Source organism: Pollicipes pollicipes, unplaced genomic scaffold (assembly GCF_011947565.3).
Source record: "Pollicipes pollicipes isolate AB1234 unplaced genomic scaffold, Ppol_2.1 Scaffold_7231;HRSCAF=8579_pilon_pilon_pilon, whole genome shotgun sequence".
NCBI lineage: Eukaryota > Metazoa > Arthropoda > Thecostraca > Pollicipedomorpha > Pollicipedidae > Pollicipes > Pollicipes pollicipes.
The window spans coordinates 40,671,198-40,688,646 of record NW_023597034.1 but is presented as its reverse complement, the minus strand read 5'-3'; the positions used below and the strand labels follow the sequence as shown (position 1 = coordinate 40,688,646).

Here is a 17,449-nt window from a genome sequence, read left to right as displayed (position 1 = left end):
TTTCCTGGTGCTTATCGCTGGCCTCAGGATGTTTGGAACGGGCCTCCATTCCAGAAATAGTGGCTCAAACAGAGAATGATACAGGCAGGCACAGACCGCTCCAGTGCCTTAGACTGTATCGGCTTCCGAAGGGGTCTGTAATTTACAAGTACGAGAAGACTACACACATCACATCAAGGGCTTCTGAGACAGATCAGTGATTGCGTTCTGGGTACGTTTGTTAGGAGCCGTTGGCCTCTTCTCGTCTATTTGTCATACCCTACTTTCCTTTTGTTGTTGAAGCTATTTGCTTGCTACGCTGACGACGGCAGAATGCTTTTTTTTCTAGTGTGCTGAGAACTCGTCCTTTGCGACGGTTTTGGCGTGCTGCACAGATATTAACGACGAGCTGAGCAAAAATAATTTGCTTGATAGTCATCAACAATTACAGCTGTTTTCACACGTCTGGCAGTGGCATGGAAACCAGCCTTCTGACCCCGCGTAGCCCTTGTCAGCTTGATTGATAATAACCAAATATAAACAACTTTATCAGCGATATAATTTTTCAATGTTTGATGCAAACCCTGCGTGGTACGATGGTCTAACATGATTGCTGTCCTTTGTGGACTCTAAACTAAAAACGCGGCAGGGTTGTCTTAACCTCAGCCTTTTAGTGTCCTGGCGGCATGTTCCATTACGGTGAGTGAGTCGTGGGAAAGAGAGCTATGTACCGAAGCTGCGCACGCGAGAGATCCGTGGCCTGCCTCAGACCGCGCCAATGTCTGCACCTGCTTGCAAACCCACCGCTAATTGTCGATCCCGACAAAAGCGTCAAAAACCGTCAATATCCCCACCGCAGAAAAAAAATAGAAAGGAAGTGCAGTGCCAAGGAGCATGACTGCGTTGAGGATTTTTTTTGTAGTGTAAACAGTAGAGTAGCCAACACGTCGGAAAATCCAGTATCCAGGTGCCCCAAAATGTCCGGTCCCGTCCCCATCCCGGCTCCGTTTCCTTACCATTCTCCACCACCTAACGTCGTTTACCCTGACCCTGGCCCCTTTTCCTCCCGCGCCACTTATTGACTTTACCTTGTCATCATTGTGACAGCACAAACATATGCTGATGCATAGAGAATATTTCTGAAAGTATAAAGACACTAAACACGACACTCACTTGAGCCATCAACCAAGGCGTGCAGTACCTGTCTGGGACGACCGCCACTGCCGAACGCCGCGTCACCACTGTCGCAAGGCACGCAGCCGCCGGGGCTCTATATCAAGCGCTATCTCCGCGATTCGCCTGGACGGAGGTCTGCACTGGCCAGTGATGGGTCACTGTGCACCGCCAGCGCACGCCGCCGTGCCGTGTGCAGAGTCCAACAGCTGAGTGCCGAGTCTTCCGAGATGCACGGAGTAGTACAGAGTGCCATGGAGACGGAGACACTTCTTGATTTCAGGAGATCGGGTGGGCATGAGTGGGTTTTCTCGATGGCCGTATGCGCCCATCATTTGAGGCCAGCTTGGAGGCTACCACTGAGGGCCACCTGTGGTAGCTTGCATTATTAGAAAGATCGGCTCAAAGTTTCAGTGTCTGACCTTGACACTGGCTCTGTATTGCTTTGTCTGTTACACTTTCACCATTTTGCGTAATCTATAAATATTTCATGACCTTAAGTGTCTGTTTTTTTGAGACCTTAAGTGATTATCCACGAGGTCATGTATTTCACGACCTGGTTTCGCTCAACTTACGTGGAAGTAATCGAAAGTTGACAAACAGTTGACAAAAAAGATTGACAAACGCTACCCACCGTCGTCGGTTTCGTTGTGTCATGCATAGTCACTGGAATATCTGTGTGAGGCCTTCGCACACAAGCGTTAGCCCTCGTGACCTGATTTTAAATGTCGCAGTTCATGTCTACTGATGAGGTACTGTCAGCATGTGAAGCAGTCTGGCAAAAGACACACAACATCACTTACCCATTGCATAGCATAGACAATTCTGAGACGAGCTTTGACATTTCGCTTATCCTACACTGAATAAAATTTTATGCCTTTTGCTGGGTCGTGGCTAGTGCTCCCCTCTGTACGAGTTGACCTGTTCCATGACCCAAGGGCTAACGGGGAGTGATTGGTCAGGCCTCTCGCGGTGAGTGGGCATCAATACATCATTCCGTGTGAGCTGTCGCGTTCCTGCTACGGGAACTGCCCATCAGAGGGAGTGACGACGAAACACCTATGTATCAAAAAGCGTTTTGAAAATAACGAAAAAAATTGTTGGGTTTCACTGAACTGTAGCTGTTTTGTTTAGATGTCTTGAAAGGGTGTTTCCGGCGCATGGGAACAACACGTTTGCAGCTATTTACGCCAGTCATAGATTCAAGTGCGTCCATCTGATAATCATATATTACCCAACACATATCTCATCTCTACCATCATGTCAGTCATGTCCTGCTTCGATGGCTACGCCGGTCAGAACCTGCCGTGGCCGCTGTGCTGATGTTCTGATCGTATTTGTCCCGCTCGCTATGGCGGCCACATCCCTCCTCTAACGGTCGTCAGCCAGCGACACGGCACCTCCGCGCCTACGGCCAATGTGCGGAGTTTGACCTTTCCTTGGAATCCTCGGGACGCGTCAGTGCGCGATGCGGCTCGTTGTGGCGGCCGCATCCCGCCTCTAACGCCGCAAGACCGGTGACACAGCACTGCACCCACGCACCCACGGCCCGCGTGCGGAGTTTGACCCTTTCCGTGGAATCCTCGGGACGCGTCAGTGAGGCGGGCGGTTGCATGGTGCGGATCGCTGCACAGTTGCTCGGCCGATCTGCCGAATGTAAACAGACCAACGAGGCTGGAGATCCGCAGGAGCTGGCGGTGTATTTGTTTGAACGGGGCGGGTCGAGCGCTGGGCGGATGCCAGTCTGGCGGCGACGGGAAATTTCAACATTAGGGGGAAAACCCAGACCCTTCCGCTAACGCCTCCGCGACATCGACAGCAAGTCGACACGGGTCCTTCATGTCATCAAGTTTAGTGACTCCCCTTCTCCCAACAGAAAATCTTTGTTCATCGAACAGCGCTATTAAGAACTTGCCGGATTGGGCGAAGTCAGCGTCACCCAGGCATGCCGACGCACTCGCTGGACCTGCCGTGGCGGGGGGACGCTGGGGGTGGGCAGCTCCCACGTCTGATAGCGTGGGCGGCGATGTCTGCTGCCTGCCGACATCGCAAAACAGCAGAACTTCGAGTGCCGTGCAGGAGTGCTATCCTCCAAAGTTGATCCAGGTTCAAACTAAGTGAGGCGTTACACTGCTGGTATTGAACGAAGAGGGGGGAGGGGGGGGGGTAATTACGCCAACGTGCGCACACGTTTCGAATGAAACATTGTGATGGTACGTATTCCTGCAACTGCCCATTGTGCCTGAAATGGTTAGTAAAAGCGCCGCGTACGCAGCCAGTGTTTCCACCCGTTAGCTAATTTGTATCTCTGACAGCAGACGTTCATTTCGCTTCGTACAGAGCGCTGCAGCTAAGTTAGAATGGCCTGCCTATTTAAACTTTCTTCATCTGAAGAGCGGACTGATATGATAGCTGATGAATCGACGCTCTTCTTTATTTTTGCCCTCGTATGTAGCTTACTGTTGTCGATTTCTAGCTCTTTGTAGCTCGTCACACCTCCGTTTGACGGCGGCTGATTTTGGTGAAGTTAGGCTGGTTGTCCTATCGGGCAATGCTGAGTTAAGCTTCGTAATGGCGAAGATGAAGAAGAGGAAGAAGAAGATGAATGGCGCTGACATGCGCCTTCTTCTCGTACAGTAACTCTAATCTCACTGCTTACTTTGGACACATGACAACACATGCCCAGACACCACTCAGACCAGCGTTTAAGTCATTGTGTGATCTTGGTAACCACGTGGGCAGGTGCGGGTGGGTGAGTAAAAAAAAGAGAAAAGAAATCACGCGAGGCGTGGGTGGACGAGCGACGAGAAAAACAAACAAAAAAACTTCCCCGGACCACCCCATTGCTGCCATCAATTTTTCGTCGCCTGTGTACCATGCACCTTGTGTATTGCAGACAGGCTGACGGCTCACGGCAGACTGTACCTGGGCAATGGGCCCACCGGCGAGCCCGACAGCGGGAACGACGGTAAGCGGACCCGACATGGCGTGCTCAGCGATATTACGCTTCAGCTCCATAACCAAGGCTGTTTGAAAGTCAAATGTGATGACGGTGTACATGCATGTTATGCACCGATCGTTTTCACTCAGTTAACTCACTCAATATGGTACTAAGTGACATTCGTCACAGACAAAGCAATATGCATTTATTTTCCTGGACAACGCGGGCACCAAATGCTTAAATTGCTAAATGACGTGGCACGTTTGGGGTGCCGTTTCGTTATTTTGTCTTCACTGACGCTCAAGTTGGTATTAAAGCAATATTGTATCACAACAAAACCTTTCGAGACAAAAAATTCTCCGCATTTCAGTGACATGGGATGCCGTGCGGCCTTCTTCATCTACGATGTTTGGCAGGGCAACTGATGCCCTGAATGCTAGTGACCATCTTGCCTGGTCTGGTACCATGTGGCGCGACGCGGTCTTCGCCGTGTCGTCGCGACTCACGATAGTAAGTTTGCTTACGCGTCTGGAGACAAGGCCCCGTATGAGACAGGCGGGATTCAGAATACATCACGCTGCGATTTTCTAAAGCCACAGATGCCCATGTACCTATATGTGACGTCTATGCATCAATAGCGTCTCTCATCGCAGCGCGAAATGGCGTCATGGAATGCGAAATGATTATCTTAAGAAATGTGAAATATATTATGTTGCGGAATGCGAAATGTTTGCGCTGCGCAAACGCAGTGCTAGTGTCACGAACCGGGTGAGAGACACCATTGATGCATAAGCGTCACATTTATAAATATGGGCATCCGCAGCTCAAAGGGAGTATTCCCCTTTGGGTTTTCGGCCATCTTCAACACCATTCGGTGCTGTTCACAATCCTGCTCCCCGTAAGGCCCAAGCCCCTCTAGTTTCTGGGCCACACGCCCTCAAACATGGGGAAGGTATGTCGGACAGACTATTCCAAAGTCACCTTGACACTTATGAAGTCATAATAACGTCATTCAAATTCTGTTATTTCATAAACCATGCGGTGATCAGGCCAAAAAAATCCGTATGACGGCGCCCATAGCTGGTGTTCGTGAGCGCAATGTTAAGATATAACTGCCGTCAATTGGCTCCTAATCAATGTGTAAGGTATGCTGACATAATGAAACGGTGACGCATTGAGGAGCATAATTACTAAACAGAGGATTGTGCTGTCTTGAGCAGTCTTTTCCACTTCGAAGTATACCAATAGTTAGAGGTGAGCTTGTTTCATCATATATGATGTTTGCTTTAGTATCTTCAGATTTGAACATCTTCATATAAACATTCCCTATAAATAATCACGGCATTTAACATGCATTTGGCACGGTTTCGTTATGACATGCAAAAGGTTTGACACAGGAGCGAATACTGTAACTCGACCGGGAACATTCAATTACATGCGTGAAAAACTAAACTCGCTGTTCCTGGTCTCTTCAAATCGGTTGGCCGCCCGTACTATTGGGATGTGACGTATACGACCGAATGCACGCGGCGCACTGCAAAAATAGCAATGTAAGTGGGGGTAATGCGGCTCTCACTTCGAGTCCTATTTATATCGGCGGGTCTAGGGAGCATTCCACGTTGCTGGACGTCATTTCAACACCCAGAAACAGCAAATAAAGCACTTGCAGCGACCCACGATGAAACGACGTACCGCATGCCCGTTCGATTAAAGTGGTGCTAGCCGGGCGCGCCATCCCATCACCTGGGGTGTGGCGCGTGCGCAGCCGCGACTGGCTGGCACGGCCTGGGCCCGGTGCGGGGCAGGCGTGCTCACCACTTCACACGAGCGGCCGACGCCCGAGAGCAGGCCATGAAGTCCGGCAGGAGGGTGCACGCGGCGCCTGACGTGCCGACCATCTCGCTGGCGGGCGAGCTGCGCCAGGAGGACGTGGACGCGTTGAACCGACTGTCCACCAAGGAGCTGAAGATGTTGCGCAACGTCAGCCAAAGCGGCTGGGCCGACTTCGAGCCTGTCCCGCCGGAGGGCCGCCCCGTCGACCAGCTCAGCATCACTGGCATGTCACTCGTCTGTAACCCCGGTAAGTGGGGGGCGCAGGGCGATGGTGCTGACCGAGCGGCGGGCCGGGCGGTGACTCCACCCTATCAGCATCTGCTGTTCCGCTGCGCTGCGCCCCCCCCCCTCCCTGCGAGAGAAACGTTGCCGCTAAAAGAGTCTTCATGGATAGGCCTGCCTTGGAAAAGGAAACAGACAAAAGTCAGTGTACGAAAGTGCGCAAAAAACCTTATTGGATATATATATATATATATATATATATATATATATATATATATATATATATATATATATACGAGGTGATGCCAAAAAACCTTGCACCACATTTTTGTGCCATGTGCTGATAGTCATCTTCATACGTCTTCTGAAGATGGACTTATATATCTTCGAAGCATTGGGATAAAACATATACCAACTAATTTTGGTACTATCATGTTTAACCTGCCGAACAAAGTTGAACGGAACATAAGGTTCAGCCGAGCGTAACTAGAAAAAGCTCCTTAAAGCTAAATACGCCGTGAACTTCGCAGTGTCTGTCAAAACATGGCGTTCTGGCCACTTTCACCAATATAATCCCTATACATATATATATATATATATATATATATATATATATGCATATATACATATGTACATGATACACGTGCGTGTGTGTGTGTGTGTGTGTGTGTGTGTGTGTGTGTGTGTGTGTGTGTGTGTGTGTGTGTGTGTGTGTGTGTGTGTGTGTGTGTGTGTGTGTGTGTGTGTGTGTGTGTGTGTGTTGTGTGTGGTGTGGTGTGTGTGTGTGGTGTGTGTGTGTGTGTGTGTGTGTGTGGTGTGTGTGGTGTGTGTGTGTGTGTGTGTGTGTGTGTGTGTGTGTGTGTGTGTGTGTGTGTGTATGTATGTATGCATGCTCTAATATTTGGGAGTCGGTTGTCTGGACAGCGTATATAAACTTCTTGGTCGTTCGTTGGAGGCCTCGCATCGCCCCTTCGTCGTTTTCTCTGTGTTGATATGGAACATTGCCAAAATCCATCCATTGCTCAGCATTTCGGGCAGCTCGATGACAAATTTCAAAACCATTTTTGCACTTCAAACATGCATTCACACATAAAACGCCTTTAAATGTTCGGTTTTCATCACATTCCTCGTATTGAAGGCCTCGTGTTCCGACGAAACGCACACTCGAGGAACTTGCAGAAATGACAATGACATTCCGCATGCTCTAGTTCAAGGTGTGTCAACGAGGCAAATCGCATTGCAAAGGATTTTAGCAAATGGCTGTATACATAAATGAAAGCTCAATATCGAGCGACGGGAATATCCTCATCAATAGAAGTCGTAACCGCATGTCGAAAAACTGTGCCGCAGCATAGTTTAAATGACCAGAGCAACAAACGCACCCGGGTCCGCAGTGAGCAAAAAACCAGCGTCTTTGCAAACCTTCGGAAAAGGTAGTAGGAGCACAAACTGTCGTAAAATATTCAGTTGTGTGGTAGCAGTCCTCCCCTGCTCCCTCTTCAGCTCAACACATTTCAGTCGAAACCTGAGAGGTATGTATGACACTGATTTCATCAAAATGTGCAAATGTTATGGACCCTAGACCCTGATTGTAGAGAGTTCTTGGATTTTGGATACAGGAATCTGAAGTTATGGACTGGAAATCGCTGGATTTGCGGGCATCATGCGGAAATTCTGCATTCGTCCACATGGTGAAGCCCCTTATTCTGTGCCTCGTAGTGTTCTGTCGGGAAATCTTATCTTTAACACGCGCCCGGGTGGCCGGCTAGATACCCTTCGCTCCGGTGGAGGGTCAATTTGACCCCCCCCCCCCCATAAGGTCTCGGAAACTAAGAAAGCTGGAGACACGAAATTTGCAGGGTGTGTTGACCTGTACGTGAACTCACCTAAGTCAAAGTTTGAGGTCACTAGGTCATGACCTTCGGGTCAAAAAAGGTCAAGCAAAGTCAAATTTCAGGTTGGTCTCCAAAGTGACCCCAGAATCTAAACAACTATTTTTTAGCAAAAGGTCACAAGCTCAGTTTAGGTCAGTGACCCTGCTTGACCTTTTGAAGGCCATGGTGACCAAAATAATACAAGACTGTCCTGAGTTTTGCATTTGAATAAGGGGCGAAGATTATGCTTGGCAGTATGCTCTTTAACGAATGTGGACCTGGGTCATCTTAGGTCATTACCCATTATGACCTCCTAAAAAGTCAATTGAAGATGCATCATGCGGTTCCTCCCGTCAATGAACTTAAAATGAGCACCGGGAAATACCCCACACAGCAAGCCCTAGAACAATAAAACAGGTTGGTTTTGACCTTGGTCTGGCCTTCACACCTGACCTTAGGTCAACTTACTTTGCTTATTCAATGTTTGTGCTGCCTAATCAAGCATTTCAAAGATGTTTAGCTTCGTCAAACGCTCCGTTGTTGCATCAGATTGAACGATTCCCTAGAAATTGCCTTTGATGAAACCATCGCCTGACTTTGACCTGCCATAGATCAGTGACCTTACAAGGTACATCTGAATTTCTTATACCAAGCGATTCGCTATTCAATTGTGAATAGCCATGTAAAATTTTGCGCGGCTACGCCGCACCGTTCGGAAACCAGTTTCGAAAAACCTTCGGGGGGGGGCAATTGGACCCACCAGAGCGCGTGTTAAAAGCCTGCACGCATTGCCGTCACTTCCGGCAAGGCTCCGGAGCTGATCAGATGTCTCTGGAGCTGAAATGTGTGCACAGAGTCGAATGTTTGGCTCCAGGTGCGTTTCCAGCTGACGCCGACCGAACCGACAGCCTGTGAGTCACCTTAGCTGGCGATCCGGAAATGGGTGCAATTGGTGCTGTCTGGCGAAGTCGTACATGGGAAACAGCTTCTGCCATACTGCTGACTGTCTTCACCTCAAGCAATCTGTGTTCAGTTCGAACTCAAGCCATTATTACCTTTATGCTATATGATATTTTGTCATACTAAGTTCATCTCACAGTGTTCGGTGCGGTCTTTAAGCCATGACAAAATTATCGCGTGCGATCTTTTTCATTGCTTTCCTTGTCCTGCACCATTTCCATCACACATCATCCTTCACATATGATCTATCCATGTGATCTATATCTCATACGATATTTTGAGCGCAATTATCCACACATTTTCCTTCGGTCAGGTTATTTCGGTGACGATGTGACGGCACACGATCTTTTACCACACGATATCTACCCAGTTGCTAGGTAAAAAAGTTTCATTCAAACAAATTCATGGATGCAAAAGATACGAATTAAACAAATTTGCTGGTTTCTGCACATTTCCGACGCATATTACGGCTTCTGTTAAGGGGAAGCTTTCCAACTGAACTGAAAACCATGAAGGCACCATGCACATCATGCATAATGCCGGTTAGCGACATGATGTACGCTTTGCTCCAGCGCCATCACGGGACATTCCACAGCTCGATGTATGTTTATTGTGGGTGTGAGAGTACCGTGCGCATGCGTGAGCGCTGTGCCGCATGCGTCGCCATTAGTTTGCACCCCCATCAGAGACGCACATCCTCTATATTTCAAGGTTCTGATTAGTATGACAAGACAATTAGCGAGTACCCTGTCAGTTATTCATGGCGCAGGTCATGACACTGCTGTGGCGGCTCCAACGCCCCGGCGTTAGGGGGCCTAATAGGCTAGCAGAGAAGGCCGCGAAACCGCCTGCGTAGATCAAGGGGTTCCTAAAATACCGCTGGAATGGAAAACCATCGTAATGAAAATGTAAGGTCAAAACCACCATCAGCCAAAATTCATGGAAGTTATCAAAACGTGGTTGAGATCCATCTCAAAGCGACAGTGCCAGGGTGTTTGTAGCCTACGTGCTTTGACATACGCTGCTGTGAAGTGACTTTGAAATGGCCGGTTTTAGTAGTTCTAAAAATAGTGATAGCTAGTGATAAAAATATGATAGATAGTTCTAAAAATAGTGATAGCACTATTCAGGGGAAATGATAAAGCATAATCTCCAGTGTGTTAGCGGGATGAGCAATATATCATGCCTGTAACCGAACTGAAACGACATGCATGAATTTGTACAAGGGGTATTTTTGATGAAAATGACAACATTCCAGTAGACGTCTTAGGATCATGTGACTATCATGGGATCGCCATCACGAAAAAGTCCTTAATAACACATTGGGAGCCCAATACATCCTTGGGAGGGGGGGGGGGGGGGGGCTTGCAAAGTCATATCCGTGCTATGTACTGCTGTGCAAATTGAAAATGCCAAACGAACTTTGATATCTAGTCAGCAACAAGCCGATAAAAGTGGGAATAATTGATGCTTTTCACGGTGAACCTGGCAGCTTTAGATCTTGTGACCTAGCATGGCATGAAAACAGTTCAAATCCACGATTTTTCAGACGATATGATTAGAGCAAACAGGAGCACATAACAGCAAAAACACGTCCAATACCCCAAGTTTGATGGAAAGACCTTAGCATCCCTTTGACAGGAATTCCAAGTTTGAAGCCTTCCTACTTCTGTGTATTATGCCACACTTTTATCAAAATTTGGTGACATAGTTGTTTCTTTGAATAGCATTGGCATGAAAGTTAATAGTATGCATAGCTGATTATGTGGACGCTGTACTCCCCATCTAGTGGACCTGAGTTGTCATCTTGATAGCATGGATAGCGATGTGTCATTTTCATAGCATCCTTTTGACAAAAATGCCAAGATTGAAGTCTTACCTGTCCGTTGCGCATTACACCACATTTGTACCAAAATATAGTCACTTAAACTATTTATTCAAATGTCATTGGGGTTATATTTCATGTTAAACATGCCTTTTGTGCAGACGCTCAATTCGCCATCTAAATGGCTCCGAGTTGTCATTTTCGATATCTCGCGATGTACTGAGACTGCCACAATGTGATAGAAAAAAGTATCGCTTATTTTGCGTGCGGAGAATCATTTTTAAGTTGAGTAAATCCGTGTTTTTGACTCATGATTTTTATTATTATTCCGAATGTTCTCGTGGATGGCCTTGAATCCGGAGTAACCGACTAAGACTAAGCTTGTCTTGCCTGCCCTGAACCACCTATCCAAGTTAGCCTGTCTAATTCGACATGTGATTTCGCCTTCGCTCATTTGCCAGGCAGGACTGCAGATGACTTTAAATGTCACACAATGCTGCTGCTCATTCGCTCTTGCTTCATGTGGCCATTTGCCACACTAACTATTCCTGTCTTTCGGGTGAAAAATAATCCCGCTCTGGGACTCGTGCTCAGCGACACTAAGTCACGAGTCCAGCAGCTTTCACAAGCCACGGAGGCGGAGGACCCTCTTCCCAGATCACGGCTCTGCAGCTTTACATGACCTTGCAGAAACTTTGTGGGCACGATGACATTGCAATGTACATTGCTCGGCTCTTCGTTGCATCAAAAGCAGGGCCGATATTCTGTTTTTGAAGTGAACTTTTTCATTCTGTGTTTTTTGTAGCTGATTTTTTCTTGAGGGTTTCTTCCTAGAACAGCGATGGTATCCACTGAGAATGATGAATGAATGATATCAATGGGCGGTATTCACTGAGAACATTGGGTTAGTACCCCATCAACACCAGGGGCTATGTATATTGGACGATTAGCGGTTCCCAGCGATCGCTTGAGTTCTCAGCGATATGCAAAACAAGTGTCACGCTCACCCCAAGACGCCAACACATTTGCAGCCGGAAGGACAAATGAAAGATGGAGGGCGACGCTTTGCGCAAGGCACGTGACGGAAGACCGGGATTTGTCGCACGTATTTAGAGTAAACCGCCCTGATACTGCTTGGACATAATACAGCTCAGCACTCTCTCCCCTACACACATGCACATGGAATATTGACCTGCGTAACTCAGGTCGTTCCAGGGTGTTTTTACATTTAAATCACAGATTTTGATTTTTCACTGTGTGACGTCACGGACCTTTGACCGTGTTCTCAGCCACTCAGGACACCATCCGGCGGGAATATTACATATCGGGCACAGCAGCACCTGCATGGATCGGTGTGCACTTGTGCAGTGATCCCAAAGAAATGATACGCTTGACTCGTTCACGCGAAGTAGGTACTCCTCGTGTTTCATCAGCCTTTTACAGTATGACGACGTAACCGCTGTACATGAAAATCGTAAATGCAACGTCATCAAGTGTCATGGAATGGCCTCAGGGGATGCATCAGCAGTTTTCATCAGTTGGTATTTGGACACGGTATGCGACGTGCGATTTATACATTATATAACGCAATGTCCCGTAAAAAAATCCCGCTACACACGTAGCAGATGCAGCTACCGATCCGCTCAGATTGGTGCTGTAAAGATAAACAACTAATATTAATCGTTTACCGCGGGACTTCCCACAATATCTGGGGTCATAACTCAATCAGTATTGCTCTGGCTGAGATACAGAAGTACGCATCTAGGTTCAGAACGTCGGTAAGTTGTGAATCATTTCGTTGTGATTAGAAGCCAAAGAGAGACACTCATTTTTCAGTTATTCGACCGATTTGTGGCGGTGTTCGCAGACGAGGACGTATTTTGGTGGCGTATTCGCAATGAGCATTTTTCGATGGATCTTTGATTTGAATTAAATTATTTTCCCTTCAAATTTTCACGGTTTGAGGCCATTTTTGACAAATTGTTCTACCTTAGGAGTGTAAGCTTTGCAAGCATTTCGACTGTGTTCGTACAAGTTACGTGCCATCGCAGCTGTTGTATGAACATGGTATTGATGCTCACAGCTATGTCATAGCTCGTCATACTTCCACAGCTTTGACAAAGCAAAAAGCTTACACCTTATGTTTGGTCATTAGACAGGCCTAAGAATTCTACAGAGACCACATAGATGCAACAGTTACAGAACAACTGATAGTTCACAGTAAGCTGCGATGCTATGGTTTGTAAAGTAAGCACGATAACAGATGGAAACATCTTGCAATTCACATGTCGTTACTTACGCTTTGCACTCAACCCACTGCATAATTAAAATCCGATACTCATCTCTCCCTCGATTATAACCTGATATACTCGATGACCCTGCTGAAATTGCATCTCCTAGTCAGCTGCGCGTCACCACGAATAAAACGCCCCAAACAGTAGTAAGTTTGAAACACTACTTACTGGCAAGCTGGGAAGTGCTGTTACTAAAGAAAACGCGACCCCCCTGTCCAAGGATCCACACAAATCCCAACCAGCGTCGCTGTTTTATCACCCCGATCGCCGCGAAGACAGCTGAGAGCCCATACCCTCGTGGCAGCGAGTCAAGTCGTCGCTCACCCATACGGTTATTCCCAAGAGTCCCAATGCATGCACTCTTGCTCATCCTGGAGGTGAGCAAGCTAATGACGATGGCGGTTGACGCAAAAAATATGCGCGTGTTCACGGATAAGATAATTGTTAGGACTATCGTCCTCGCCCGGTGTGTTAGTACGCACGCAACATGTCGCCCAATTAGCTCTCCGGCCGCTGTTTGCTCCGCCCTTTGACCGAGCGGAGCATCCCCCCTGAAAGTGTGCCCACCAGTCACCTGGAATGAGCTGAGGTTGACTTCACGACGATGACAACAAGAACGGTGCCACGGGAACACCAAATGACGTAGCCCATGGAGCCCGTCCCAACACTTGCCCTTTGTGAACTTGATAACGTACAACAATGATTGGCGAGGGGACGTTTACCCACTGGTCATGATGATGCTTAACCTGGTGATGAAGCTGGACCTCGCACTGAGCCTGCTGCTGGCACTAACCGGCGCTGGCGGCCCGTCCGCTCCGCCCGGCGTCGACCAGCAGTGGGCACCGCTCCGTGAGGTGACCGTGGAGCCGCCTGGCGCTGACCATCCCCTGTCTGCCACAGGGGCGTTCTGGCTACGTCGGGCCATCTGGCTGGTGATCATCATCTGCCTGATGGTGTGGCTGTGCCTGCAGCTGAAGGTGTGCGTGGACCGGCTGTCGGCCGGCGGCACCGTGCGCGCCTGGTCCCGCCGCAATCTGGTCGACATCCCCGTGCCGGCCGTCACCGTCTGCCACGGCAACGTCTTCAAGAAGAGCGTGGTGCTGCGCCACCAGCTGGACGGCTTCAACTGGCAGGCATGGCGCCAGCAGGGCTACAGAACGCTCAACTGGTCGACCTTCGACGGACTCGACAACTTCTACCGCGCGGCCGCCTACAGCTGGGCGGATATGGTGCTCATCTGTACGGTAGACGGACGGCCGTGCAGTGAGATCGGCACCTTCCGCACGTCGCACACGCTACTCAACGGCCTCTGCACCACCCTCAACACCAACGTCACCGTCGGCAGGCGGATGGTGGGTGGCCAGATCACCCTGGTGATGCGCGAGCGCGAACAGCTCGACGACTTCGAGCACAGCGGCTGGACGGTGTTCCTGCACACGCAGGAGGTCCACTACAACGACTTCGCCTTCTTCTCCGGCCAGGCGGTAACACTCAAAGTCTACGGCAACCGCATGCACCAGATGAAAATCTTCCGCAAGATCACCCAAGCGCTACCCCACGGCTCGGGGCGTGGCTGCAACGCGTCGGACAACTCGTATACCGGCCAGGTGCGTTGCCTCGGCAGCTGCTTGATGAAAATGGTGACCGCGAAGGTGGTCAAGGAGACGAGCGGTGGCGGCAAGCCTTGCTCTGTGCCATGGATCGCGGCTAACCGCTACAGGCCCGGTACACGCTCGTGCCGTTCGTTGAAGGAACTGGAACGATCGGCGGGCGGTTCGGAACGCGGCGTCAAGGAGCGGGACTTCATCCTCTGGACGGACAGCTGCCCCTGCACCGCCAGCTGCCGGCAGGACCGGTACCACATTGAGCAGCACGAGAAGTGGCACGTGGAGGAGACGAGCGTGTACCTGAAGTACCCGGGCGCCCGCGCCATCACCGTTGGCGGTGTCGACTTGTGGATCTCCGACGTCGAGGAGAGCGTCACCGAGCGCGAGGCGTACTCGTTCGACACGTTCATCGCCGAGGTGGGCGGCAACCTCGGCCTGATGCTCGGTGGCTCGCTGCTGACCTTCGTCGAGATCCTGGACTGCGTGGTGGCCAGCTGCGTGTCGCGGCAGCGGAAGCGCGCCGAGCAGCGCGGCTAACACCGGTGCGCCGCGCCCCGAACGCGCCGGCCCGCTGGAGGTGCCAACACCGGTGCGCCGCGCCCCGAACGCGCCGGCCCGCTGGAGGTGCTAACACCGGTGCGCCGCGCCCCGAACGCGCCGGCCCGCTGGAGGTGCTAACACCGGTGCGCCGCGCCCCCAAACGCGCCGGCCCGCTGGAGGTGCTAACGCCGGTGCGACGCGCCCCGAACGCGCCGGCCCGCTGGAGGTGCTAACACCGGTGCGACGCGCCCCGAACGCACAAGCCCGCTGGAGGTATCATTGCGGTGCGCCGCGCCCCGAGCGCGCCGGCTGGCTGGAGGTGTCACGTTTCTCTGCGGGTCATCGATCAAAACTGTCGCCAATCACGTTTGCAAAACTGACGTGGCTAAATACGATCTCCCACTTTACTGCGGTATATGCAACTACACCGTACACTGACACTGTTGTCATTAGTACAGTGTCAATAATATCTCGACCGCAACCCCAGTATTTTCTTTCTTTTGTCCCTTTCGCCTCCCTGGAGAAAAGATATGGTGGAGTACTGCGATGATGCGTGGGACAAAAACTAGGCAGTGCCCAAAATTTGCGGAATGAGATTGGGCTGCTTCGTGTAGGTACAATTACTAACCACAGCGAATGGCACCGTGTTGGTAGGAAGCTGGCAAAATACACATGTTAAAAGCTGCGTCGGCTCCCAAACGTCATAAACGTAAAACATAGGCTCTAATACGTCACAGGGTATGTTTCCACATGCATCTCCGAAAATGTATAGACAGACATATATGCATATATAACAAATCCATATCTATATAACAGATATGCTGCAACAAAACATACTTGTTTTCATCTTTTTCGCTGTTCTTTTAAAAGTACATGCCTGTTCAATTAAGCACTGCATGGCAATGCTGTTCCACGCATAATCAGCACCGTAAAACATTGCTAGAACCCTTGGACCCGAGCATGCTAATGCTAACGTTAATCACACTATACACGCGCCATTCATCAGTGTCTTGTTCCTTGTCTAAGTGATTTATTTGTGCTGCTGCTCCGAAGAAATAATTCAATAGTTTGATTCATTTGTCTGCTTAGAAGTCGTTTGCGGTCATGAATGAGTAATGCATCCGGAGTATTGTTTTCTTGTTTCGTGTATACAACATAGAATTCCAGTGTTTTGTGCTTGGCGCATGAGGAGAGTAATGTGGTCAGTCTGTATGTGATCCCTTGGTGCCCGCCCCGTGAGGTGCTCTGTGGGATGTCGGAGCAAAAACGTCGCAGTTACACCATTGTGGGATACGGAACCTTGCAGCGACACCTGGCAGCGGTCAACCAGTACTTTCCAACGCTTTATGGCATCAATTGGTATGCGTGTAAAAGGTGTCCCGGGCCGAATGTTTCACTGGTGCCATTTTGCAGATTGGTAGTCGGCAAAGATTACCACACAGCACATCACGAATGCAAGGCGCAATGGCGTAATCTCTCTTGCTCGTAATGCTGCGACTGCTAATTCCGTTCAGAGAATTAACTGGTCAACCAACTGAACTGCATTGGTAAAACGTTTCGGCCAGCAACTGAAGGGCATTGCGCCCCATCCTGGGTCCCTAGCGCCTTAGTCTAGTGATAGCCCCCAGCACCGCACGGAGAACCTCAGAGGGAGCATCACAACCGGTCCACTACTCAATGCGGCTGGCCCTCTGACTGAGGCATCCAGCAGCGGATCGGCGCAGGGGCCCTCGCTGACGCAAACGAACTCTTTACTGGCACAGCAAATCCAACAATTAATACCGAGACACCAATTCGCCTTATCGGCCCCTGTGTGCAACAGTGCGGAGGATCCCCCGTCCGGTACTGGTGTCCCTGACTGGCACAGGCCTCTCCACTGACTCATTGTACATGTGAACCTTTCTTTGTCATTTCTGATGAATCCTTTCATTGTCAGGAGGGGCCAGACCACCACAATTGGCCCTTTGACATACAGCGCCCCATCATCGTCCCTGTTCAGCAAATGTGTTCAGGGGTGGCGATTTGCATTCTTTTGCGAAAGCCCTGCCCCCCCCCCCAATGTTGGGTTGGGCTCCCCCAATGTTGGCCGGGTCCCCCAATGTTTGCTTGGCCCCCCCCTATGTTTTTTTGCTGGAATACTACAAAAAACCTGGGTAAAATGATCCTAGCACAAATACTATCTTCTTTGATCTTTCTGCGTA

At 49.6% G+C, this 17,449-nt stretch overlaps 1 protein-coding gene across 1 annotated transcript; it reads left to right on the top strand.

Moving 5' to 3' along the window:
* The first annotated feature begins 6,098 nt into the window (after window positions 1-6,098).
* On the top strand, window positions 6,099-15,245 carry LOC119109126 (degenerin mec-4-like). The gene is made up of 2 exons (XM_037232687.1): window positions 6,099-6,173; window positions 14,002-15,245. The coding sequence occupies exons 1-2, from the start codon at window positions 6,152-6,154 to the stop codon at window positions 15,243-15,245; spliced, it is 1,266 nt and encodes a 421-aa protein (XP_037088582.1). The 5' UTR covers window positions 6,099-6,151.
* Window positions 15,246-17,449: the final 2,204 nt, after the last annotated feature.

Excerpts from the sequence above, each read along its gene's own strand:
- LOC119109126 (XM_037232687.1), top strand. The coding sequence starts at position 6,152 with ATGTCACTCGTCTGTAACCCCG. Across the intron at positions 6,174-14,001 it reads GTCACTCGTCTGTAACCCCG|GGGCGTTCTGGCTACGTCGG; the intron begins GTAAGTGGGGGG and ends TGTCTGCCACAG.